Raw genomic sequence first — 24842 nt, forward strand, 5'->3', positions numbered from 1 at the left:
TTCTTACGGGCTCCTCTTCTCTTTCTCTCGCCTTCTTCTTTTCTTTTTCCTTTTTTTTTTATATATATATATACACGGCCGACCTCAGAATTTCAACAAATACATATATATACTTCTCATCCTTTTTTCCTTTTACAGAAAAGATTAAAATCTACATTCAGAGACAAGCATTTCGATCTGAAGTTTCACCTCATCAGATCTCAAAGAAAAAGTTATTAGTAATAAAATTCAATAAATATTAAAATAAACAACGAGGGTAGGAAAATGAAGATTAAGAGACTGTCAAGATATTCTTAAACCAGCTGGGTCTTTCTTTTCAGCTGGGTTACTGTAAATCTCCAGCTTTCTTTTTCGTATAAACTTTCATACCTCCATGTGGATCTCAATGGGTGGATTTAGGAACTCCGGTGACGAAAAGGTCCCCTTCGTCCCCACAGACGGCGCCAATTGATGATCTGAGATCCAATAGAATAGGGTTTTACAAGGGTTTTTGTATTGAAGAATAAAGCTTGGTCTATCTCTCTAGAGGGGTATCCCTTTTATCCTTTCTGTCTGCTTGCTGGTGACGTACGACGGCTCTCCTATGATTGGGCCACGCGTATCTGCCATACAGATATGGGCGTACGAGGATATCAGGCGTCTACTCCATGCGTAACGGCCTCTGATTCTCCCCCGTGCGTACGCTCGAGCGGATCTGCCAGGCTGTATGACGAGTCTCGTTCTGGATTCTGGGCTGGGCCGAGAGCTGGGCTGGACGCTGAACCCAGGAGGAGAAAGAATCCGTGGGGAGGTTATACGGGCTGGGCCGATCTCGATGAGGAAGAATCTGGTGGAGTCCGGTCTCAGGGGTCTGATGATCTGGGCTTGTTTTGAGAGGGCGTGCGGGCCTTCCTTTCATGGGCCATGGCCGTAATCTGGGCCCAGGATTGGGGGTAGGGAAATCCAGCGGTCATCAATAATTAATATTTTTTCAATTATTATATATCACGTGGGTCTCATATATAATGTTCTTAAATTTCAGATAGAATATCAAGTTAATTCTTACACATTCTTCATATTCAACTCATCTATCGATTTATAAAAATTAGTTATTGTATCAAAATTTAAAAAATTAAATTAACATACAGCTTCGCAAAAAATAAAGTATTTTGAGTTAAAGGGGTAAATTTTGTATTTGCTCCGAGTTTGACATATCTGTTGAGAGTTCTAACAATAACTTTATTTTTAATAATAGAAAATTATTATTTAATAACTATTATTAAATGAATTCATAAAATTTGATATGGTGATTAAAAAAAAAACCTATATAATATTAGTGAATTATTTATTTTTTTGGCAATGCAAAGAATTGATTGAGCAGACTAAATTATTTATAAAAATCGATAAAATAAGAGATAAACTCAAAGAAATACTTAAACCTAATTATAAATGTAAATCTATATCAAATCCAGTCCATCTAAATGGAAGTATAAAAAAAAAAAGACTGAATTTTATTAAACTATCGACTTAATTGCAGCTCCAAACAGCAGGTAAACGCCAGGTTACTTGAATAACCGTCATAGATTCTTCAGAATTCCAAATGCAAATAGTCAATCAAGGATGACCATTAAAGCGTATAACAAATGGAAATAGAAAGACAATGAATAATTAGAAATCACGATAAATTTTTTTAATTAAAATTAAATTAAATTAAAATAATTAAAAATTTTAAAATTAAAAATTAAATTAAATTAAAATAAATAAAAAATTAAATTAAAATTTTAAATTAATTGAATTCAAATCAATTTTTTTTTTTAATTTGAACATAATGCTGCAGGGCTCAAATTAGCCCCACCCAAAAATTTGGGTCAAAAGCCTTAATCAGTAATAACTACTGATTTTTCCACAATATCAGCTTAGTTGGCAAACGCTCTATTTCAAGCAAGTCGTTAGTACTTAATTATCCTTTTTAAAACACTGTGGTTAACACTTAACAAACTTAAGCAACATACCTCACGTAATTAATCTTTAATTCTCACCACAATAATTAAGTTTAATTAATTTTTAATATTTGATTAATCACCAAACTGAAGGAAATAATCCAACGACCAATGATAATCTTCCTTTTTTCACATTGCTTTCTGGGTCCCATCTACCTTCTTTTTTCCTTTGGTATACAACTTCACTTCCCCATCTACGAAAACGACGAGTAGTGTATCCCTTAACTAATTAGCCATTTTAGCCTTAGACCAAACGATCAAACCAACCACATAAAACGACGTTAGTGAAAATGATAAAGGTACAGCCTACAGCAGAAATCGTAGTTTCAGAACCAGTAGAAAAACTCCACGTTTCCCGTTGTAACGCTACATGAAAAAGGCATGCCCCTGATTTTTTATGCTTCTCTTGGATTGGATGCGTGCTTGCTTAAAACTGTCGGCAACTCTCTGCTTAGCTGTCACTGAAAACTAGCTGCTAGCCACTCAAAACATGGCACGCTCTCATTCGTCCAATTACCTTGCGCTCGTATTTCTAATGTGCATTAAGCAAAACCCAAATAAATAGAAAATTAATTTAAAAAAAAGTATTATAAAACCCACCTCACTGCCACCCCAGCATGACACCCTGTATCTCTGTTAATGTCGGCAAGTAAGAACCGAGAGCACACTACACACGCATTTCGTCCTCTGAAGATATTTTCTCTCATTTCCGGGAAAAGCTTTAGGCTTTACTCGGGAAATTATGAAGAAAGGGTCGAATGTTTATGGTAGAATGAGCAATAGCTCGTCGTCGTCTTCTTCTACGTTGAGAGATGAAGACGTAGAGTGGGAGATGAGACCAGGAGGAATGCTGGTCCAAAAAAGAAACGAAACGATCGAAGTTCCACCTACTATTTTACGCCTCCGAGTAGCGTACGGTGCTCTCCGGTACGAGATCTCGGTGAATTCTCAAGCAACTTTTGGTAAGATATACGTTGCTCGATCTAAGTTTTCGGATGCATGCTTCTCTCTCTCTCTCTCTCTGGCCTTTTGCGGTGGCGCTGGTGGTTGTGGAAAATGAGTGTGATGGCCACAATGTAGAAGCAAGTTTTACTTTCGACAAAAAAAAAAGAACAAAATTAATTATAATAAAATACAAAATTTAGTATTATTAATTTATTGATGCTAATGTGGGTTTAAGTTAACTAACAGGGGAGTTGAAGAAGCTACTAATGGCGGAGACAGGGTTACAGCCGGGTGATCAGAAAATAATGTTCAGAGGAAAAGAGCGCGAAAATGGACAATACCTAGAGTTGTGCGGAGTCAAAGATAAATCAAAGGTCCTACTAATAGAGGACCCAGCAAGCATAGAGAGGAGATACATTCAGATGCGTAAAAACTCCAGGATCCAGAGCGCTCATCGTGCCATCTCTAGCGTATCCATGGAGGTTGACAAGCTTGCAGAGCAGGTAATCATCACCCTTTTTAATTTTCTTCAACTTTTTTTATTGAAAATTATTACGGGTCAGAACTCGGAGTGGGTGACTGTCATGATCAAAACAGCCTGGTTAATGTCGTTTTCCAAGTGCATAATCTTGACAATTTAGTTTAATTTGAAAAAATTGAAAACCACGTAAATTTATACATCCAATTAATTAAAATATTTAAAATATATTAAAATTATATTAGACTTCACTTATAAAATTATATAAAATTATATAATTAAAATATTTTTAAGTAAAAATATTAATTTGCACTAATAATATTAGTCGGGTGGATCACTTCAATGTAATAAAATGACGTACTCAGTGCATCTAATAATTTAATTTGGGGTTTATCAGCCATAAAATGGTCTAGCAGCTGTAGGATACTGTCCTTGTCAGGGATCCAAATTCTTGTCCCGCACCGTATACGGCAAACATTAGCCTACTAGTCCTTGTCGAACTATGATTCGTTCCCAGGCAATACTTGGCCCCTGTTCCAAGTTTTAGCTTCTTCCATCAATGTCAGTTACATTGAAGAACCATTTTCTTCTTGCGTTGCAGGTTTCTGCAATTGAAAAGTCCATCTCTGGTGGAATTAAGGTACCAGAAGTTCAAATCACAACATTAATTGAGATGCTCATGAGACAAGCAATTAAACTCGATAGCATTTCTGCGGAGGGTGATGCTTCTTCTCTCAAAACTTTGCAGGTATTTTATCCTTCCTCTTCATTGTTTGTTTACATTTAGGGACTTGTAGGACTGTAGGATAAAAGTAATTTATAAACAATTTGGCATGATTTGTGCAGGGTAAGAGAGTGCAGAAATGTGTGGAAACTCTTGATGCGCTGAAGATATCCAATGCCAAAGTAAAGCCTGTTATTGTCACTACCAAATGGGAGACATTTGATCCTCCTCCCGTGGCCTTGTCTCAGTGGGAACTTTTTGATTGATTTTTCCTCGCTTTTTGATTCGTCTGTCTCCACATAAACACAATCAATCTACTCCACTTGTACTTACCGTTCTTCAGTTCCTCAAGAGCCTTTGCAATAAGTGTTGGTGATTATAATTTTATATGATGGGAGTTTTGTCAAACACTATATCGTCATTATTTGTTAAGTAGACATTTATGAATGATTAATTTCATGCATAGACCAAACTGGAAACTTTTACTCTTTCTGTAATATGACTATAATCTGATTAGCTATTTATTTAGAAGGGGAAAAACATAACGAGAGTTGTTTGATTTGGTTGTGGAGAATAAAAAAAGTAGAATAATGTTAAGCTATATATTGGTTATGTTTATCTGATTTAAATCAATAGTTTTATTTTTATTTTTTAAAATATTAAAATGAACATAAAATAAAATAAAAAAAAGCAAAATATGGTGACATAATATGCTCAACTTTTAGTTAAAACAAGTACATGCTGCAACAATGATTAGTTCTCTTTCTCTCGTTCACTCATTAGGCCTCGCTACTTGCGCTACGTTGGCCTTCCCGATCTGCTGGCCGGTTTTTCTCCTTACCATTTGGTGAAGGAGTAGATGCCTTTTACACTTTGATTGGATAATTTTTTAGAAGGGAAGAAAAATAAAAGAGAGAAAATACATTTTTCTTTTATTATTTTCCTTTTATTACTTAGTGAGAAATAAAATAAGAATATCGAAAAATATATTTATTTTTCTTTCTATGGGTGAAGATAAAAAGAAAAGAAAAAAATATTTATAAATTTACTCTTACAACTTACTTTTTTATCCTCTTATTGTTTGTATAAGGATAAAAATACACATTTTCTTCATTTTCTCACTAAATTGGAAAGAAAATAATTAAAGGAAAATAAATCTTTCCTCCATTTATTTTCTCCTCTCTTTCTGAATAAAGAAAATAGAAAATATTTGTTATTTTCCATATTTCTTTTCCATTCTCTTTTATTTTCACGTATTTAACGTGGTTTATCGAGTAATTTTTACTTAAAGTAATTTAAATTTTAATTAATTTTTTTAATTTAATCATTCAACTTTAAATTTTTTAAAAAAACTCTTTTAACTTCAATTTTACTTTTATTAAACTTTTTTTAATTTGTAGGTTGATATAAATAAAAAAGATATATATATATTTTTTTCTCTTTCTTATTATTTATTTTTCAATTTTATTCTCTCTTTTCTGTCTTTTATTTACTAATGCAACTTATTGATAGGCTATTATTTTATTTTAATAATTTAATAACTTATCTTTAAATTCACACTAAAAATATTATTAATAACAAAGTATTAATTAGTCACAATTTTGTTTCAAATATTACTGAATAATTTTTAGGTTTTAATTTATATAAGTTTATGCTTTAAAATGAATTTTAGATATTATCATATTTGTAAAAGATAAAATTTTAGTATTTAAAATTTAAAAATATGTTTGAATGTAAAATTACAAATAAAAAAGAGAAGTTGTGTTGCCCACCCATCATGTTAATCATTTCTTAATTTATTTTAAATATATTTTTATACTTTTATATTTAAAATAACAATATAAAATTTTATTAGTAATAAAAATATCTATTAATTATCATTTTATTTTAAAACTTAATGAATAAGTTTTAAATAGAGGGCTGTTGTATTGGTTGGTTGAATCTTAGTAATAGTTTTCCCTTTTTACCCTTTGCTGTAAAATTGATAAGCCCGCCAGACCGAAGCAAGGGCGCGTGAAAATGAAAAGATTTTGGCGGGTGGAAAGGAATTCAAAAGGCGACTCAGATTTCAATTTCAAAACTCTCTATTCTTTCCCTGTCTTCTCTGCTACTCTTCTTCCTCTTCTTCCCCCATTTATCTCAGAAAAGGGCAAAACAACTTCTAAATTTCCGCTGAAATGGGAGATCCAAGTCACCTTGAGAAAATGGGCAGAGAACTCAAGTGCCCCATCTGGTAATTTAACTCCATATATGTGTTTTTGTATTCAGATTTTTCCTTTTCAATTAAAATTTTGTGGGATTTTAACTTATCCCCAGTTTGATTAATTTTTAATTTTTGAAATCTGCATATGGCTCGTTTTATTTGGGTTAATGGGTTTTGTTCTCGCATTTTTTTTAACATTTTCCATTTTAATTTTGCAGCTTGAGTCTGCTAAATTCCGCTGTTTCGCTTACATGCAATCATGTATTCTGCAAGTAAGCTCACTTTTACTGGCGCTATTTCTATTTTTCATTTCATAAAACTTCAGATTAAAAAGAAGAATGAGCTATTGTATTTTGTTTACGTTCAGTTCGTGTATTGTGAAGTCGATGAAATCGGGTTCCAATTGCCCAGTTTGTAAGGTGCCGTATCGGCGTAGAGGTATGTATTTAAAATTTGCTCACGGGAATTGATTTAATTTGATTGCTTTCAGAAAATGGGTTTCGATAAATGAGGGGGTTATCAAAGTTTTGAAAAGAATATTTAAACTTGCAATTAGAGATGGGAAATTAATCTGAAAAGCCGCGTCTATATATTGTAGTTTCTTTGGGTGATGTTGGGTAATGGAATTTGATAATTAAAAACCTAAATAAAGAGCCATAATCTTTGCCACTTCCCACTCAACCACCCTCTTGAATCTCAACTTTGTAATTGGTCTTGAGGCAATGCTAGTTTTTGGTGTTGTTGGTTGTGCTTACATCAGAATTTATCTTAAAGAATAAGGGATTTTTGTGTTTGTTATAATTACATAGTCAGATGCTTGAATGCGTTAAGAAATGCAAATAATATATTTGAGACACAATTGGATGCATGTTTTGATATCAAAATGAATGAAAATAAGCAATTGCTTTAAATTCTGTAGCCTTGTCCACATGCACGGCAAGACCATGTTTATTCTCTATTCCTTCTAAGTGCATGGTTTTGTTGCAGAGGTTCGAGCTGCACCTCATATGGATAACCTGGTGAGCATTTACAAAAGTATGGAAGCTGCTTCTGGATTCCAAATATTTGTCAGTCAGAATCCACCGTCAACTAAATCATCTGGTAATATGCAATGGATATGCAATAATGCAAAAGTGAAATTATGCATTGTCATGTTGGAAAAATGAATAAAAATTTAACATTTGTATTAATATTGTTTGTTTAGTTATATACATGTCACGCTTTATTCTCATGCTTATTGTTTGCTACTTTAGCTGAAGTTTCTTAAAGTATTACTTTGGACTAGGCTTTTTTTTTTTGGATGATTGCATTTAAGTGCATTACCGTTTGTTTATTTTCCCATTTTCTTTTCTCACATGTCGGACAAAAAAAGGACAATTAGATGATGCAAACTGTGGAAGAGAAGATATCCATACGAATTCTGATGACAGAGTGCAAAAGGAAAGATCTTCCATAAGAAAATTTTCGAGGAAAACTATTAAATCCAACTTGGAAGTTTCTGATTCTATTTCTGCAAAGCCTTCCTTCCCTGCTAAGAAAAGAGTTCAAGTGCCACAATGTCTTCCATCAGAAACCCCAACACGAACTGAGAAGTTAGAAATCAGATCAGATGAAAACACTAAGGAAGGATTTAAGAACATTTCATCAGTTCCAAGGGAAAATTCTGCCCCCAATGAAAGGGGTGAACCTGTGCTTTCCCCTTTCTTCTGGTTGAGAGATGATGAAGGCTTAGAGAAGTTAAGTCAGCATACTATTGGTAGTCAACATTTGGATATAACACCTCCAGACATTCCTACTTTTAGTGATATCAAGGATTCAGATGATGACTGCCCCTCTAAATTATCCACAGAAGTAAGTGATTAGCCATCAGTCTAATGTTATCTTCAAATTTATCCTAAAATCTCATTTAGATGTTGATTTGACTTGTTAAGTGCTTACAGACCTCTTTTACTTGTGAAAGTCCTCTTTGAGTACCTTGACTAATTTAATTGTTAGGCCAGTTCAAATGTCTTCATATTATTAAGCTGCCAAGTTAATTCTTTATATAGTGATATGCTATTTATGGAACTCACCTTCTGATACATGCTCAAGTTTGTTTAAGCCTTTAACTTCGAAATTTGGCATATAAATTTTTTTCTTTAAGATTAGGTGGATTATGCTTGCTCTTATCCAAATTTGAAATGAGCAAGATATGTCATAGAACTTCTGAAAATTACCTTAGCATTAATGTTCAACTTCAATACCTTGAAGTTACTTAGCTGTGTTTTTGCAACATGATATAGGAGGAAGCATGTGGAAAATCAAATTATGGAGATCTTCTTGACAGTGAAATGTTTGAGTGGACGCAGAAAGCTTGCTCCCCTGAACTTTTGTCAAGTCCTGCTGTGAAGGTATTGATTAACAAATAACAATGTATGCATTGTTCATTTTTGTTCAAATCATTTGGAATTTTTACCAAAATTCAAGCATTATGCAGGATGAAAATGCTGGTGAAATTGATGGAAACCAAGAAAGCAAACAAGATCTATTCATACCAAGTTCAAATACAAATGAAAATGATGTTGCAAGTGAAACATATTTGAATGAAGAACATGTAATGGACATTGCAGACGAGGAATCTCCTACTTTGTCCCCTCTGAGAACCAGAAGTACTAATTGTCAAAGTGCCTCTAACAAATCCAAGAGGAGAGTTAAGACTGTTAGCGAAAAGGCAACACTAAAAAAATGTGCTAAGAGAGATACAGAAATAAATTCTGAGGTTCCATCTAATTCAGAGACAAAGTGTAGAAAAATTATGCAGAAGGAAGAATGCAATGAGAAGGAAAACTCTATAAAATGCAAGAAAAGTAGGAGAAAAAAGGTTGTTTTTTGTTCCACTTTAACTGAATCAAAACCTGAAAATGTTCTCCCTGTTTCTTTTAGAGAAGAAACACCAAATCAAGGTGACAAGAAGATAACATCAGAGTTATCTGCTTCATTGTGTCAGAGACAATGTCATAATGAAGACCAAAAAAAAAGAAATATGAGGAAAATGTGTGGGAATGTCAGCACCCGTCAGGCTGGTTCTTTGAGGTTGAAGAAACAAAAATTGGATTGCATTGATATGAACATGATTGAAGAAACTTGTAAAGTCCAAAACCCAGTAGAAAATGATGAAAGCTCTTCTAAAGTTGATGGTAAGTACATCTCATATATCAAGCAGAAACAGCAGAAACATGGAACTGAAGTTAACTCTGTATTGGGCTCAGAAAGCAATAAAGAGTTAAGAAGTATGAAGAAGATGAAAGTTTCCTTTTATGGGATCTCAGAGGATGGGTTAATGAATGACCAACAGGAGGGTCATAGTAATATCTCTCCGAAGGAAACTCAATTCACTGAAAAGGCAACTTATGTCTCTGCAAAGGAAACTAAGTCCAACAAAAAGGTACGAGGTAGTCTTGGTTCAAGGATTCCTGATAATTTGGAAACGTTGGGGATACCTGTTCAAGCTAATGGAGCTGCTTTGCATACTTGCCAAACCCTTGCTCGTAAAGTTCAATGTGCTTTCTGTCTTTCTTCAGAAGACTCAGAGGTATCTGTTACTCGTTTTCAAGTCACAGTTTCCATTTTCTCCTACCCGTATTTCCCATTTCTCGGTCTCACTCCACTTCTAAATATGCAAACCAAATGACAGGCCTCAGGAGAGATGGTTTGCTATTCCAATGGCAGACCTGTAGCTGCAAATTATAATGGTGGATCCAAAGTCATACACTCTCATAAAAATTGTGCCGAGTGGTAAGATCATTTTTCAATGAGCTGCCAAAACCTGTGGAAATTTCTTTGCTTTTCTTTACTAAACCCAAGGACATATAGTTGTTTGCTTCCTTTTACCAAATAAAGTAATAATAGATATAATTAATTTGTGTTGAAATAGCTGGGAGACTTTTATCTTTTTGCAATTATAATGCTGAAGATTTTTGTAAAACAATTCAGACAAGCAAGATCTGCATAATGTTTTAATGGGTTTATTGGTCAGTCGGAAATCTATATACTCTATCAATTCGTCTGGTAGTTATCATTGTTATGATGTCAATTTTATCGCGAAAAGATTATGAGATTTTATAAATTTAGCAAATTTCTGTTATCTGCACTGATGACAGAGGAGTTCAATCTTTGGAATCTTTAGTGGTCTGTCCCCAGTGCTTATAATGTTGATATCATAGACATGTTATTAATACTTCAAGTTCATCCATACAGGGCACCTAACGTTTATTTTGAGGATGATACTGCAATTAATCTTGAAGCTGAATTAACTAGAAGTAAGAAGATAACATGCTGCTGCTGTGGGCTGAAAGGTGCTGCTCTTGGTTGTTATGAAAAGAGTTGCCGCAAAAGTTTCCATGTCACATGTGCAAAGATGATCCCTCAATGTCGATGGGATACTGTAAAGTTCATTATTTTGAATTCTTTCACTCCTGATTCAACTTTTGCATAGCATAGTTATCTCATTTGATTCTGTTGAAATCTTTTGCAACAGAACAACTTTGTCATGCTATGCCCTCTTCATACTTCTTCGAAGTTGCCTATTGAAGACTCAGGATTTGAAGAGAAAACAAGAAAGACAAGCGTTCCAAGAAGGTATGGTGAATCTTCAGTTCAATTTCTTTCAGTACATATGATGCTTTGATTTCACAGCATGTTTGTAACTTGCAAATCTCTATTTCCTATTCCTCTTCTAGGAAAAGGTCCAACCAGTGCAGTCGCGTTGTCTTGAAACATGATGTCAGTTCATGTCCAAATTGGATTTCAGGTGTAACACCAGTAAAGTTGGTTCTTAGTTGTTCTGCTCTCACAGTTGAGGAGAAGGTATCAGTCTGGATGCAGACTTTGGCTTGGTTTATTTCATTCCCTGCCCTCATAAAAAAGAAAGGGAACACCCTAATACTTTATTGGTTGCTGCAGGAAATTGTTTCTGAATTTGGGAGGTTATCTGGAGCTACAGTGTTGAAAAATTGGGATTTGAGTGTCACCCATGTCATTGCATCTACAGATGAAAATGGAGCATGCAGAAGAACCCTCAAGATCTTGATGGGCATCTTGGAAGGGAAATGGATTCTGAATATTGAGTGTTAGTACCAGTTTCTCCGGAATGACTTTGTATGCTCAATTTTTGGAATTTACAAGCACCTGTACAGGTGCATTGATGACGCACACATGGACACGTATGCAGTATGTATTGAACTGTAAACTGTTACTTTTGTTTCTGTAGGGGTTAAAGATTGCATGAAGGCAATGAAACTAGTTCAAGAGGAGCAATATGAAATTGTAGTGGATATTCATGGAATCAGGGATGGCCCTCGACTTGGAAGACTGAGAATCCTGAACAAGGTTTGCTTGCATGTCTCATTTGACCCTCGTGCTTGTGCATGTCTAATCTTTATGCGGACATTATCTGTAGTGTTCTCCTTTATTTATTCAATCATATTATCTGTGAAAAATGTTATGTGGTTTTGAAATTTGCTTTTGTTGGATTTGTAACATAGCACCAACTTTCCTCAGAACTTGAAGATTGTTCTGCCTCTTAGACATCATATTTCCACCACTAAGAGGCTTTTCAACGTACCAATCTTATCATAGTTCTTGTTTATGGTGATAAATATCTGTTACATGTTCTTGACATGTTCTTCTTATCTCACATTAAGCATAGTCCTAACTTGATTGCGCATGCACTCAGACATGCTCATATGTGTACTCAGTTTTATTTATATGTTTTATTTGCAGCAACCAAAAATCTTTGAAAGGTTTAGATTCTATTTGATGGGAGATTTTGTAGCTTCTTACAAGGGATATATTCAGGATCTTCTAATTGCTGGTGGAGGAATAGTTCTGCATAGAAAACCCATATCTGGAAACCAAGGGGCCATATCATTGGATTCCTCTACAATTACAACATTTGTGGTTTACAGCATCGAGCTTCCTGATAAGTGTGATCTCAGCAAGAAGGATATTATTTTAAATCAAAGAAGGTTTGATGCTGAAACACTGGCGAGTGCAACTGGAGCTAGGGCAGTAAGCAATTCTTGGGTTTTGAACTCCATTGCAGCTTGCAAACTGCAAAATTTTGTTGAACAAAGGTGATATATGGTTCCATTGGAGGGCCTTTGTACTAATACAGGGTGATTGCTCATTTGTTTTTATTGTTAGAAACATGTATAAACATATTTGCAATGTATATATTAATTATTATGTGACTATGAAGGGAGTCACATCTCCAATTGAATGATAAAGAACCATCACCAACCTGAGATTGGTCAGTAGCTTGAGAAGTTACATCAAGGGAAATGAGTAAACACCATGTTATCAAGAAAGAAAAGAAGCAAAATAATATGTAAAACTAGTCAATTGAACAGAAATTCAATGTGTGATTGATGAATTCTACAAAAATATAAAAACAAAATTCAAGAACAAGAGAATCTTTCCTTGTCATGCAAGAACAGAAGGCTTGTTGCTACTAATCTTTGCTTTTGGTTTATCACATTCACCTTTCATCATTTGAATTAAATCATTTTACAAGAAAAGAATTCAAATGAATTCTACAAAATTATATATGATTTCAATTCCTTTTAAAATTGAATTTTTGAAAGTTTAAAAAAAATTAAAACTTCTTTCATTATAAATAAAATAATTAGTAAAAAAAGAAATCAACCGAATTGAATTCTTGCAAAACTCTCTATTTCAAATATGGAGTCGGTGTTCTTCTCCTCGTGCTTGGAAATTTTCATGTTAAATTCTTTGAACATATGCTCCAATGCTGAAATATCGTCATCTATATCTGCTGGTTTCTTTTTGCTTGAGGCCACTTTTTGCCTGAAAATACGGATCTGTTCAAGACCAGCACTTACCTCCCACCCAATTTCTTCCATTGTCCTCAAAATTTCTGAATTTTCCTCTTTTACATCTCTGTATTTCCTCTTTAAAGATCGATAACTATCAAGGGATCTGAGGAGTTGCTCTGAAAGTTCCTTGTTTCGATCCTGAAGCTCTGCGTTTCCTTCATTATCCCCTGCACTAGTTTCCTTCTCCGCAGCCTGAGATTGCAGCTTCGTTAACAATGTCCCATTTTGTGCCTTGAGATCATTAACAAGCTCCTCCATTTCATTCAATTCACTAACTTTTTTGGCAAGTTCACCTGCCATAATTTCCTTCTCCTTTCCCAAGCTTGAACACATAATTTCTAGGCTTTTTCTTGCATTATAGCTTGAACTAAGTTGTCTTCTCAACCTGTCATTATTATTATCCTCGCTGCTCGTCATGCCATCCTGAGGCTTCCTTTCTCTAACTCTCGGAGAATGCATAGGCATAGGCCTTAGTTCTGTGTTGCACCTCCTGAGCTCAGCCAATCTTTTCTTGGAAGATTGAGACTTTTCAATTCTCGATTTACAATCATCTAAGATTGTAATCATTCCGGCAATCCTTTGCATTTTCCGGTTATCACTAGTACTTGCTCCATTATGCTCTTGAATTATTTTTAGCAGCAGCTTCACGTTTGTGGCAATACCTACATAAGCCAAGAAAAGAATTGCATGAAACCAAGAAGAAGAAGAAAAAGGAAGATGATGATGATGAAGAAGAAGAAAGAATTACCTTCTAAACTATATTCTTCTGGCTTTAGAATTTTTGTAGGAGAAGGTGGTGCGAGATCAGGAGACGAGAATACTCGAGACCGAGACATGCTTTCCATGATGGAAAATCTTAAAGAAATGATCTTGATCTAAGATATATAGCTATGTATCAACCTAGAAATTTAAATATTGAGATGTAATAAAAAGGAAGATGATGGATTTGTTAACTCTATGATATATCATTAGGAAGAAAATTAAAGATTGAATATAGAGAGGTGGGAAAAATTTCCTGAGAGATGAGAAAAAAGAGAGACTGCTTACGCACTCTCCCTCCTTATATCTCTCTTGTTGAATTAACTATGAAATTAGATTGATTTTGGTTGTTTTTGTAGTAGTTTATACTTAAATGGTATTAAAGTAATTTTGAAAAAAATGATTGGTCGTTAGTTTCTCGCTTCCGAATCATGCGTAATTAATATACATTGCTTTTGACCTTTTCCTTGACAGTTTATTTTTTGACTTTCTAACACTAAAATAAGAATACTTCTATCGGTATATTACCTATTTATTTTAAACTGTAATAATTTTATATATCTGTCTTAAAAATTTCTATTCACTTCTTATCATCTCCTAACCATTTTGAGTTTAGTTAAAGTAACGTATGTGTATCAAAATCGGTGCATTTATAATTGACTACAAATTTTTTTACATTAATCTTGATAAATATTTATTTAATAGTTATTAATTTTATCTTTATACGAGACTGAGTTTATTTCAGAAAAACCATAATGATTTCAAAAGTATTCTAAGTTAGTTATAACTTAATTCACATAATCTCGAGGAAGCAAATTGATACACATTCATTCCCAAGGCAGGGAGAGACCAAGCGACGGCCATTCGCCTGAGACATTTGAAGTATATTAAAATCGCTGCACCCCCATAAATCGAACCCGTGACTTGACTCTGATACCATTGAGCCATAAGACTTAAGGCACTTACCACCATATCAAAATCTTAAACTGTCAGTATCAGAGCCATAAGCACTCCTCTTCCTTGAGCTAGCTTTTGGGGTGAATTAGGTCTGGCCCAAATTTAACATGGTATCAGAGTCTCCCCATCCGATGTTGGGCGCTCCATAAATGTGCCACGCACCAGTAAAAATTCTGGGCGTGAGGGGTATGTTGAATCCCACATCGGCTGTGGAAAGGGATAATGTGCCCCTTATCATAGGCACTCCTCTCCTTGAGCTAGTTTTTGAGGTGAGGTAGGCCTGAACCAAATTTAACAATAACAAAATAATGAAATTGCTTATTGAATTTGAGGAATGTGTACTAGTTATTTAATTTATAATTGCTTTGGTGTTTTTTTCCTTTTAATAAATTAGAAAAGCTCCTTATTTATATTCCTTTGTATGCTTGCATCCGAAGAGATTGCTTTTTTTTTTTTGAAATATAAAAAAAATATTATGTAATTTTATAGATTTTTTACTTTAAAATTTATTGTTTAATTTATGTTAAAATATTATTTATAGTATTACGTCTTAAGAAGCAATTTTTAAATGCCGTTATATATATTGATGTGAAAATTATATTATAAAATATGAATTTAGATGTCGAAACAATATTAATGAGGTGAGATTTTGGAGCATAGCAGTCGAGTAAAAAGAAAATAAAAAATAGCAGTAGAAAACAAAGTTTCTTGTTTTTTAATTTTGTCTAATATTTTTTATAGAGATTTTGATATATTTTTAGATCAATTTATTTGTTAATTTAAATAATTTTATGTATTATTAGGGATGATGAGGAAGATATTCGGTGGAATGCTGCAGAAACCCTTAGAGCCCAGGTTAATGTTGAGGAGCAGAATGACCAGAGCTCTCTAATTCTAGCAGCAACAGTGGTAGTGGGAGGCAGCGAGCGAGCCTGTTTCCCTCAGATTTGATCATGGGCTAGTGAAAGTTCATTATTTTGTTTTAAGGGCAAGATAGTCTTTTCAAAAATACATTTCTGTGAATAGAATATTATTTCAATATTTATTGATATTTTTTTCAATGCTGAGACATTCCAGGTCTATAAACCCGGCTAAAAATAATATAGAAACATGAGGCGACTTTAGTTTATGAATTTTATTTTTATTTTTATTTTTTTGGGAGTTACTAAAAATTTTTGCTTTATGGAAACCTTTCAAAAGTATAATAAATTTATTTTTTTATTTATAAAAATTAAAAATATGATAACTAAACTTAAATTTTAATGTAAATAATGATAACTTTTTACACTAACAAGATTCAATAGACAACATTACAATATAAGAAAATAAGTATTGAAATATCAGATGTATTTTTATAGTTCGAGATTTTACCTTTTTATTAGAGAGTTTTATCGAATATGTTATTAAGAGTAGATAGTTTAACTTTAGTCGCTACAAAGACCTTTTATTCTCATAATATTTATATTTTAAAATTATATTATTATATTCAAAAAATTACACTTTTTGATTTTATTTTAAATTGCTTCAAATCTGTATTTTTCTGTGAGATTTTAATTTGAACATGCATAATAATGTTATGAAATTTTAATACCCTTCGTTGTTTTTGTTGATTTTAATGCTTTTTATGTTTTTTTTTTGGGTTTAGTTGGTGGGGTTGTTACCAATGGATTCTCTTACCACTTAAAAAAAATAAATATATTTATAACATTTAAAAAAAATTGAAATTTAGATAAGTCATAACTTCAACATGTACTTAGGCACAGTACAACTATATGAATATTAACAAACTAGATTAAGTGTGGAAGTTGTATCTACCTTAGAAATTGGAAACAATTAGACAAAAATCCCTTGAATTTTGTCCAAACCCACCCACCACAGCCACCATTTCCTATACTCCATTTGGCATATTTCCATGCCATCCCATCATTACACTTCACCTGCTAATCCTTAATAAATTTAAATTTTATTTAATTTAAATTAATTATGTTCGACAAAGTAAATTTATTTTTTTTAATTTAAATTGATTTTAATTAATAATTAACTAACAATAAATTTAATAAAAAATATTTTATTAATAAAATAACAACTAAAAAAATAAATTTTTTAGCCATAAAAACAGAGGTTAAATTATAAATTTTAATAAATTTTGTGAACTATATTATACATTACCCATTTAAAATATTCTGGCAAAATGTGATGAATCTTCCAATTACAGCCAAGTAGCTCTCATGAAAATTTAACATATAAATATTTCCCCATCAAGAAATAGCCTATAACTGTATCTATTAAATTGGCAATGTCATGGTCAATTTCTCATTTCCTTATCTATAATAAAAGATATGTGTAAATATATATTTAAAAAAAAATTATTGATTTAACTATATTAACTAATTTTTTTGTAACTTATATAAATATATTTATAAGTATACACGTGAAAATGATTGTCTGTTTGTGGTGAGGAAATGAGGAAAATGATTTTTTGAAGTATATTTATTTATTTATTTATTGTGTTTATTGTCTTAAAAAAAGGAATTATAAGATAAATAAAAAATGAATTTAAAAACCTTAGCACAATAAATTGGAAATTTGGAACAGACAAAATCCAAAACACTTCCAGAAGCTCACCAGCACAAGGAAGGATCAGTCGGTCAATTAATAGCAACCACGGTGAAATGGAAACGGAATTATCATATTCCCAATTTCGTTAGTAGCGCGTGTCTTTACCTTCATAATCCAATGGACAAAATTTACTTCTTCTGGCGAGTGAATCTACCCCGTCTATGAGTAAAAGTGGACATCTTTGATTCGATGATGTGCTTGATCACACGTAAAGTTTCTCCTTTAAGAAATTTTCCATTCTATTTTAGTTTCAAATGACAAATTTCCATTCTTCTTCATCTACCTACAGAAAGAGCAATATTTTAACCTGAAAACCCTAATCCTAGTCTGGCAAATTTGAAGCTTCTGCAGAGAGAAGTGGCAAAAAAATTAGTGTTTGGATACATATTATCGGCGATAGACGAAGTGAGAGAGACAAGAGTAAAATTAGTGTTAAAAGAGTAAAAAGCAAATTTGATAGTTTCTGATCCAGTTTTCTGCTGTTCTACTGTTCTTTCTCTTCAACATTTAGGAGTTACCACCAATTCTAAGTTAGCTAACCCTAAGCTCTACTACAGGCCTCTCAAAACTCCAGATCCCAGCATACCCTTTTCTTTATTCCTTATATTTAATACGGAAACCTTTATTTGATAGAATCCCATTTCTTCGTTTTACCTCAAAATCTGAAATTTATCCTAAAACGTAGCTTCAGTTTTGATGATTCATTTCTTTGCCATTTCTCATCGGAATCCAAAGGTATGCTTAAGTCTTCATTACCCATATCCTGACTTCTTCTCTAAACCTCGAATTCAGCTGAAAAATTCTGATTTTGATTATATGCCCCATTATTAAATTGTTTGCCAATAACGGGAAGAAGAACGACGGGCCGATTCGACGTTAGTGTTGTTATGGGAGCAGAGAAAAGATGGTTTTTCACACTCTTCTCTGCTGCATTCATCTCTCTGCTGTTTGTCTTATTATACTCAATCTCTGCTTTCAGCTCCTCAAAACCCTTCCCTTCTGTAGTCCACTATGGCACCCACCACCCGCCCGCTTTTGCATACTACATCTCCGGCGGTCGAGGTGATGGTAATCGGATCTTCCGTCTATTGCTGGCAGTCTATCACCCAAGGAACTATTATTTATTGCATTTGAGTGCTGATGCGTCTGATGAGGAGAGAGTGAGACTTGTTGGGGCGATAAATGCAGTGCCTGCAATCAGCTCTTTTGCAAATGTCGACGTTGTAGGGAAGCCTAATCGGCTTTCGTATATGGGTTCCTCTAGTATCGCGGCCACGTTGCGTGCTGCTGCCATTTTGTTGAGGCTGCACTCTGGGTGGAGCTGGTTTGTTGTATTGAGTGCATCGGATTATCCCTTGTTGACCCAGGATGGTATGTTGTTTTGTTGACCTCTGATTTCGGTTGGTTTGTCTTGGATTTTTTCCCCCTAGTTTCTATATCGTCTTCAGATAGCCTTTTATTTTAGTAGTAGTTGATAGCTTTTATATTGTAGTCTGTTTATTCATTTGGAGAAAATTGCATCGGTTAAGGACTCGATTGTCGCCTGATACTAAAATGGTATTATCTTTTTCTTTCTTGACCATTTTTTTGTCAATATGCTGGAAAAGAAACATGAAAGTGGCCACTTTTCTATTCTCGATTTCAATTTAATAGCCAATTATATTGGTCTAGATCTTTAATGGATCCTCTCAGTTTTGCTCTGTTTGTTGTGTTACTCTTGATGCTGATATTCCGTCTCAATCTTATTTTTAAGTTCTATGGAAATGATGTATAATGGTTTCTGCTTATCTAACCGCCCCAAAATTTCTTTTCACATATTGCTTCTTGATAATAATTTTAGGTTTGTTGATTTCTGAAATTTGTGATGGATAGGCATTGAAAGTTAGGAGTTAGGACACTAACGATACGAGTCATTGAGCCTGTATCTAGATATATCTTAGTTGACTTTTCTATTTCCATAATAGGGTCAACAAAACTTTATAAAGTTGAGCAGGCTACTTTGCTGTATTGGACCACATTTTCTATTTGAATAAACTAGTTTCAAATTCGACAAATTACTCCCAAGTCCCAACCTTAGAGAAGACACTTATAGTCCACACTGTTATTCAGAACTAGAGTGAGCCATGCCATCTAAGCTGCATTGTTGACATGCAGTATTAGGTGGAGATTCTAGAAGTAAATCATGTTGGTTGTGGAAAAATTTGTAAATCGGTGAACTGAGGTTAAAGCTAGCACTGTACACGCATTCCAAATAAATTAGGCTGGACAATTCTGTGGATAAGCCACACAAACTCAATTTCTTATTGAACCTTATAATTTGTACGTGATATCGGAAATTATTGAATTCTTCTGTAGGTAGCATATAACAAAGGATGATTATGGTATTTGCCCAAAATTTTACTTTGTGTTACATAATCCTGGGAATCAAATGTTGTATCATCTTTCCCACTGTTGTGGTTCACAATAGTCATGTCTCTATTGCAAATTTGAACCATAAAAGGGGTACATGGATATCTTCTCTAGATGCTACCGTGGCTTGCAACATTTGTTTTATGATAGTGGAAACATGCTTACTTGTACCTGAGTTAGATAGGTTGATGAAGGACTGGGTTTTGAACACAGACTGCTCCTCTCACAATTATTGATGGTGGGTTGTATGTTACAAAATATGTCTTCTTTTCTTCTTTTAGTTAGAAGCACATACCAACTTTGCTGATTTAAGCTACAGAATTTCTAGTTCGTCTGTTCTCTTTAAAATTTAGAGACTGCTTAGTGATCTTATTAGAATTGGTGCAAGTATTGTCCAATAAGTGTGTGAAGCACAAAGTTGCAAGTGTATTTAGGTTGAGTGCCTTTATGCATTCCCATTGAGGCTTTATAAAAATTGTTTTATAACCTCATGTTTGGTGGCCCTTGGACAAATTATAAATTTTCTTTGATTTGAACTGGGATTTCATAATAGGATGTGGACTCTTTCATATATGTTCCACCATCATAAGAAATATCAAGGTTGTTGCCAATATTGTTAAAGGCACTAAGCGAAGTGCCACTATCATGCCTCGCCTGGCTGGGCTGAGGCAATTCAAAGAGGTGAGCATCTTTGACCTCTGAGGCACCAGGAAAGAAGTCCCAGAGGCGTCGCCACACTGATATAATGGTAATTTGAAAAAAAAAAGCTTTTAAACAGCAAAACTGAAGCCCTAGCTTCTTGCAATCTTCAAACAGCAGCAGCAGCCCCAAAGAATATTTTCTTGCTCTCCCAATAGCAGCCAGCAGGTGAGTCTCTTTTTTCTCCATCGTTCTCTCCTCTTCTTCTGCTTCCTTTCTCTTTTCTCTTCCTCTCTGTCCCTACTGGAGCTGGTACAGGCATACAGCAGCAAATTACTCTCTCTCTCTCTCTCTCTTTTTTCTTTCAAATTCTCTTCTTCTATTCTCTCCCCTCATTTTCTTCTTCCATTCTCTTGTTCCCTTCCCAAAATGGCAGAACATTTTTATTGTAATTGCTATGTATTAATGTGTGTGTATATATAAACGGAGGCTATGGCGCCTCACTTCAAAAAGGTCCTCACCTTGCCTCTTGTCTCTCGCTTCTCACTTCTCACTTAAAGCCATAGGATAGCCTGTGTTTGTATATATATACACACACACACACATATATAAACGGAGGCTATGGCGCCTCACTTCAAAAATGTCCTCCCTCGCCTCTTGTCTCTCGCTTCTCACTTCTCACTTTTCACTTAAAGCCATAGGATAGCCCATCGCCTTGGTGTAGTGTCTAATGTCTTGCCTTGTAACGCTAGTTGTTGCAGTGATTTGTGCAAGGTTGAAGATTTTGCTCTTTTCATCAGGGATGGTTATATGCTTTTTGTTGGGGACATAATTTAAAATAAAACAAATTAACAAAGTAATTAAATGGCGTGAAATGAATGTAATATTTTATGAAATTTAGCTGTCTGTAAGTGGCTTACGATACCTGGGCCATATTTTTTTTGTTAGCTAAATAGCTTGGACATTGTAGAGATAAAACAATGGAACTATGGGATTATAGAGCTAGCCATATTTATCATAGTTTCTGCAGTTTTAGGCACTGTGGAGTGTAGAAGGAGCATGAAGTCCAGGTATATGAAACAAATGAGTTAAATACAGCTTGGATGCATATATGATTAGGCTACTGTGCTCTGTAGAAAGAGCATGATGTCCAGGTGCATGAAGCAAATGAGTGAATTACAGCTTGGGAATATATATGCTAGAAAGGCATGGTTTTTTGAGAACTTCTTTTAAACAAAGTTAGAATCTACAAGAATATAAATGTGATTTAGAATGTTCTGAAAAATTTGGTTATTGTGGTGTGTTTAAGAGAGAGAGAGAGCTCTTTGATAATGATGTGGTTGTGTGTAAATGAGCCCAGTCTCTTGCTTGCTGCTCGAGGCTTGGTTTAGTTATACTTGTTTGCTTAATGAGTAGAGCATGAGCTTGATCTTTAGCGTCATTTAGTAAATGAGCAAGCTTGAGCTTTCTAATTAAGTTATAAATAATATAATTATATAACCTAAAGTATAATTAAATCATATAAGATATAATTAATGGCTTTTATGATATAATTATTGATGTCACTATATATATATATATATATATATATATATATATATATATTTGCTAAATGCAAGTTGAGCTTGAGCCAAGTTTGGGCCTACTATAATGTAAACAACTGAACTTGAGTTTTAAATCTGAGTTCAAAGTTGGCGGCAATTGAACGATAGAGCTTCTGCTCTCAGCTTATTTACATCCTTGTGGCTGTACTTATCACACCCACTTTGTAATTTGTAGTCTCTTCTTTTATAGATTATAGATGGTATGTGTATTGCAGATGCTGTAGTTGTCAACCTAATTGCTTTGATGTGCTTGGAACTCATATCACGAATCTTTCTCCATTAGTGATAATACTTGTCATTGCTGAGATCAGCCATAGTGCCACATAATTCTCCACTCATCAAACATGTATTCATTCGAAGCAATCCCAATGATACTTGTCTTGTTTTCACCCTTCTGCTATTTTCATCTGTGATAGGCGAGATCACCATTAAGGGAATGACTTTCATGGTTCAAATAAATATGTAAATTCTGTCTTGTGCATGAATCTATTATGCTCTATGAAAGATGTTTTAGCACCTTTATTTATCACGTAGAGAGAGAAAGAGAGAGGAATAATGCACCAAAAAAGGTGGTAATGAGTTTTATATCAATGGACAGTGAAGGTTGGTCTCCTTGCCAAGGCTTACAAAGTGGCAAAGTGAGAGATGTTCACCACTCTCATCGAGGATACATAATAATGCCTGAAGTTTTTATCCTCCAGGGTTCATTTGAAGATGACAGCCTAATTTATGTGTCTGTTACTTAAAATTTGTATTAATGTAAATTGCACCCAGGATCTCGTTTTATTTTACAATAGTTTGAATCTTTTTTCCATTGACTCCTTATTTTGCCAACAAGCTTTTAGCACCATTGTAAACCCTTTGGGCTGTAAAGTTTCTTGTTTTCATAGCTTTATACCATGCACCTTCATATGTGATTTTGTTTTGCTGTGTAAACTTTATGAGACTGTTCTAACTTCTCAATATCTGCTCCTGTTATGGATTCCAGACTTGTCCCACGTATTCTCTTCCGTTAGCAGGGACCTGAATTTCATAGATCACACCAGTGATCTTGGGTGGAAAGAGTAGGCAACTCCTCCTTGGTAAATTTTGGCTTGCACTTATGCGGTGCAGAATCAGAAGTAAATCTGAACCTTATTGGCCTGACTTTTGATGCAGATCTCAAAGGATCCAGCCTATTGTTGTTGACCCTGGAATCTATCTAGCGAGGAGGACCCAAATTTTTCAGGCTACACAGAAGCGGCCAACTCCTGATGCTTTCAAAGTATTCACAGGCAAAGTCCATTTTCAATAATATGCTATCATCCATCGTGAAGACTGAAAAAACTGTGGGTATTCATTGCTTTTTGTGGAATACCATCTGTGATAACAGTTATTTCTCTTATTGCAGGCTCCGCATGGGTCATTTTGAGCAGATCATTTCTTGAATTTTGCATTCTTGGTTGGAATAACCTTCCGCGAACCCTGCTCATGTACTTCAACAATGTGATTTTACCTGAAGAAGGCTATTTCCACTCTGTTGTTTGCAATGCACCGGAGTTTAAGAACACTACTGTAAACACTGATCTAAGATATATGATCTGGGACAATCCTCCAAAGATGGAACCTCATTTTCTGAACATTTCTGATTATGACGGAATGGTCCAAAGTGGGGCTGCTTTTGCCAGACAGTTCAAAAGGAATGATCCTGTGCTGGAGATGATTGACGAGAAGATCCTAAAGCGGGGACATAACCGAGCTGCTCCAGGTGCATGGTGCACTGGCCGGAGGCGCTGGTGGATTGATCCTTGTTCCCAGTGGGGTGATGTCAATGTTGTTAAGCCTGGGCCTCAGGCAAAAAAATTTGAAAAGACCATCAAAAACCTTCTCGACCAGTCGAATTTGCAGAGGAATGAGTGCCAATGAAAAGTGTATATTAGAGGCTCATTGTCTGAGGCAAGATGCAAAACTTTTTGCCCCTGAATTATGTTGACAAATTCAGAACGATGACCATAGTCTAGACTTCGATTCTTTGATGTTTCCATTTTTTGGGGCGCTTCACCAATATAGGCTATGGACGTTCATGGGGGTGGCAGGCAGAGGCAGAGGCAGCGTTAAGAGTTGGAAGGGGAAACTAGTGAAGCCAACTGGGAATTTTCGATTGTATCCTGTGATGGGGGACTGGTATTTATTCTAGAGCCATCAATAGTTGCAACCAATAAGAGGATGTTCCTCTTCGACACTGCCTTCTAATGCTCTTGTACGTTGTTGTTCTGTTGTTGTTTATCGCTGGTCCAACGTTGTAACTCGATCATTCATTTAATATTTAATTTTGCGCTCAAGCGGATGAAATTAAGAGCAGCCATATATAGACAACTACGTACGGCTCGTAGCTAGACTGTAGATGTTGAATCTGTCCAATTCAACCTTCCTCCATACAATAATGCCTGCCTAATCCTTATCTTTTGTACTTTGATTAATTACGTGCTATCCAACGACGACTCGACCTAAATTGAATCACAAAATCTCGAGTGTTAATTATTTCTCCAGTAGAGGTCACAACAATAATCAAGTCGAGTACAACTTCAATTTCTTCTTTTCTTCAACAGTAAAATCTACAGTTTCAGGGCATCAAGAGTGACGAGATAACAGAAAAAGTTGTGAGAAACAAT

The 24842-nt window shown here is 34.5% G+C and overlaps 4 protein-coding genes across 4 annotated transcripts; 3 read left to right on the forward strand and 1 right to left on the reverse strand.

The window, feature by feature from the left end:
- Positions 1–2586: 2586 nt before the first annotated feature.
- On the forward strand, positions 2587–4589 carry LOC110605634 (BAG family molecular chaperone regulator 3). The gene is made up of 4 exons (XM_021744269.2): positions 2587–2941; positions 3171–3427; positions 4004–4150; positions 4249–4589. Exons 1-4 carry the CDS (start codon positions 2722–2724, stop codon positions 4390–4392), a joined length of 768 nt encoding a protein of 255 aa, XP_021599961.1. The 5' UTR covers positions 2587–2721; the 3' UTR covers positions 4393–4589.
- A 1541-nt stretch (positions 4590–6130) lies between these two features.
- LOC110604583 (protein BREAST CANCER SUSCEPTIBILITY 1 homolog) lies at positions 6131–12560 on the forward strand. Its single transcript, XM_021742810.2, has 14 exons — positions 6131–6359; positions 6548–6601; positions 6697–6767; positions 7317–7430; positions 7702–8180; positions 8612–8719; positions 8806–9900; positions 10003–10103; positions 10566–10752; positions 10846–10946; positions 11048–11174; positions 11271–11436; positions 11578–11696; positions 12090–12560. The coding sequence occupies exons 1-14, from the start codon at positions 6304–6306 to the stop codon at positions 12444–12446; spliced, it is 3135 nt and encodes a 1044-aa protein (XP_021598502.1). The 5' UTR covers positions 6131–6303; the 3' UTR covers positions 12447–12560.
- Positions 12561–13009: 449 nt separating this feature from the next.
- On the reverse strand, positions 13010–14049 carry LOC110604913 (sporulation-specific protein 15). Its single transcript, XM_021743200.1, has 2 exons — positions 13953–14049; positions 13010–13866 (listed from the first exon to the last, which is right to left on the reverse strand). Exons 1-2 carry the CDS (start codon positions 14047–14049, stop codon positions 13010–13012), a joined length of 954 nt encoding a protein of 317 aa, XP_021598892.1.
- A 3511-nt stretch (positions 14050–17560) lies between these two features.
- LOC110605225 (beta-glucuronosyltransferase GlcAT14A) lies at positions 17561–24522 on the forward strand. The gene is made up of 4 exons (XM_021743640.2): positions 17561–18910; positions 23180–23255; positions 23350–23465; positions 23582–24522. The coding sequence occupies exons 1-4, from the start codon at positions 18427–18429 to the stop codon at positions 24094–24096; spliced, it is 1191 nt and encodes a 396-aa protein (XP_021599332.1). The 5' UTR covers positions 17561–18426; the 3' UTR covers positions 24097–24522.
- The last annotated feature ends 320 nt before the right edge of the window (positions 24523–24842 follow it).

Source organism: Manihot esculenta, chromosome 17 (genome assembly GCF_001659605.2).
Source record: "Manihot esculenta cultivar AM560-2 chromosome 17, M.esculenta_v8, whole genome shotgun sequence".
Classification (NCBI taxonomy): Eukaryota; Viridiplantae; Streptophyta; class Magnoliopsida; order Malpighiales; family Euphorbiaceae; genus Manihot; species Manihot esculenta.

Excerpts from the sequence above, each read along its gene's own strand:
- LOC110605225 (XM_021743640.2), top strand. The coding sequence starts at position 18,427 with ATGGGAGCAGAGAAAAGATGGTTTTTCACACTCTTCTCTGCTGCATTC. Across the intron at positions 18,911-23,179 it reads TCCCTTGTTGACCCAGGATG|ACTTGTCCCACGTATTCTCT; the intron begins GTATGTTGTTTT and ends TATGGATTCCAG. Across the intron at positions 23,256-23,349 it reads AGTGATCTTGGGTGGAAAGA|ATCTCAAAGGATCCAGCCTA; the intron begins GTAGGCAACTCC and ends CTTTTGATGCAG.
- LOC110604913 (XM_021743200.1), bottom strand. The coding sequence starts at position 14,049 with ATGGAAAGCATGTCTCGGTCTCGAGTATTCTCGTCTCCTGATCTCGCA. Across the intron at positions 13,867-13,952 it reads AGAAGAATATAGTTTAGAAG|GTATTGCCACAAACGTGAAG; the intron begins GTAATTCTTTCT and ends TGGCTTATGTAG.
- LOC110604583 (XM_021742810.2), top strand. The coding sequence starts at position 6,304 with ATGGGAGATCCAAGTCACCTTGAGAAAATGGGCAGAGAACTCAAGTGC. Across the intron at positions 6,360-6,547 it reads GAACTCAAGTGCCCCATCTG|CTTGAGTCTGCTAAATTCCG; the intron begins GTAATTTAACTC and ends TTAATTTTGCAG. Across the intron at positions 8,720-8,805 it reads TGTCAAGTCCTGCTGTGAAG|GATGAAAATGCTGGTGAAAT; the intron begins GTATTGATTAAC and ends AGCATTATGCAG.
- LOC110605634 (XM_021744269.2), top strand. The coding sequence starts at position 2,722 with ATGAAGAAAGGGTCGAATGTTTATGGTAGAATGAGCAATAGCTCGTCG. Across the intron at positions 3,428-4,003 it reads TTGACAAGCTTGCAGAGCAG|GTTTCTGCAATTGAAAAGTC; the intron begins GTAATCATCACC and ends CTTGCGTTGCAG. Across the intron at positions 4,151-4,248 it reads CTTCTCTCAAAACTTTGCAG|GGTAAGAGAGTGCAGAAATG; the intron begins GTATTTTATCCT and ends TGATTTGTGCAG.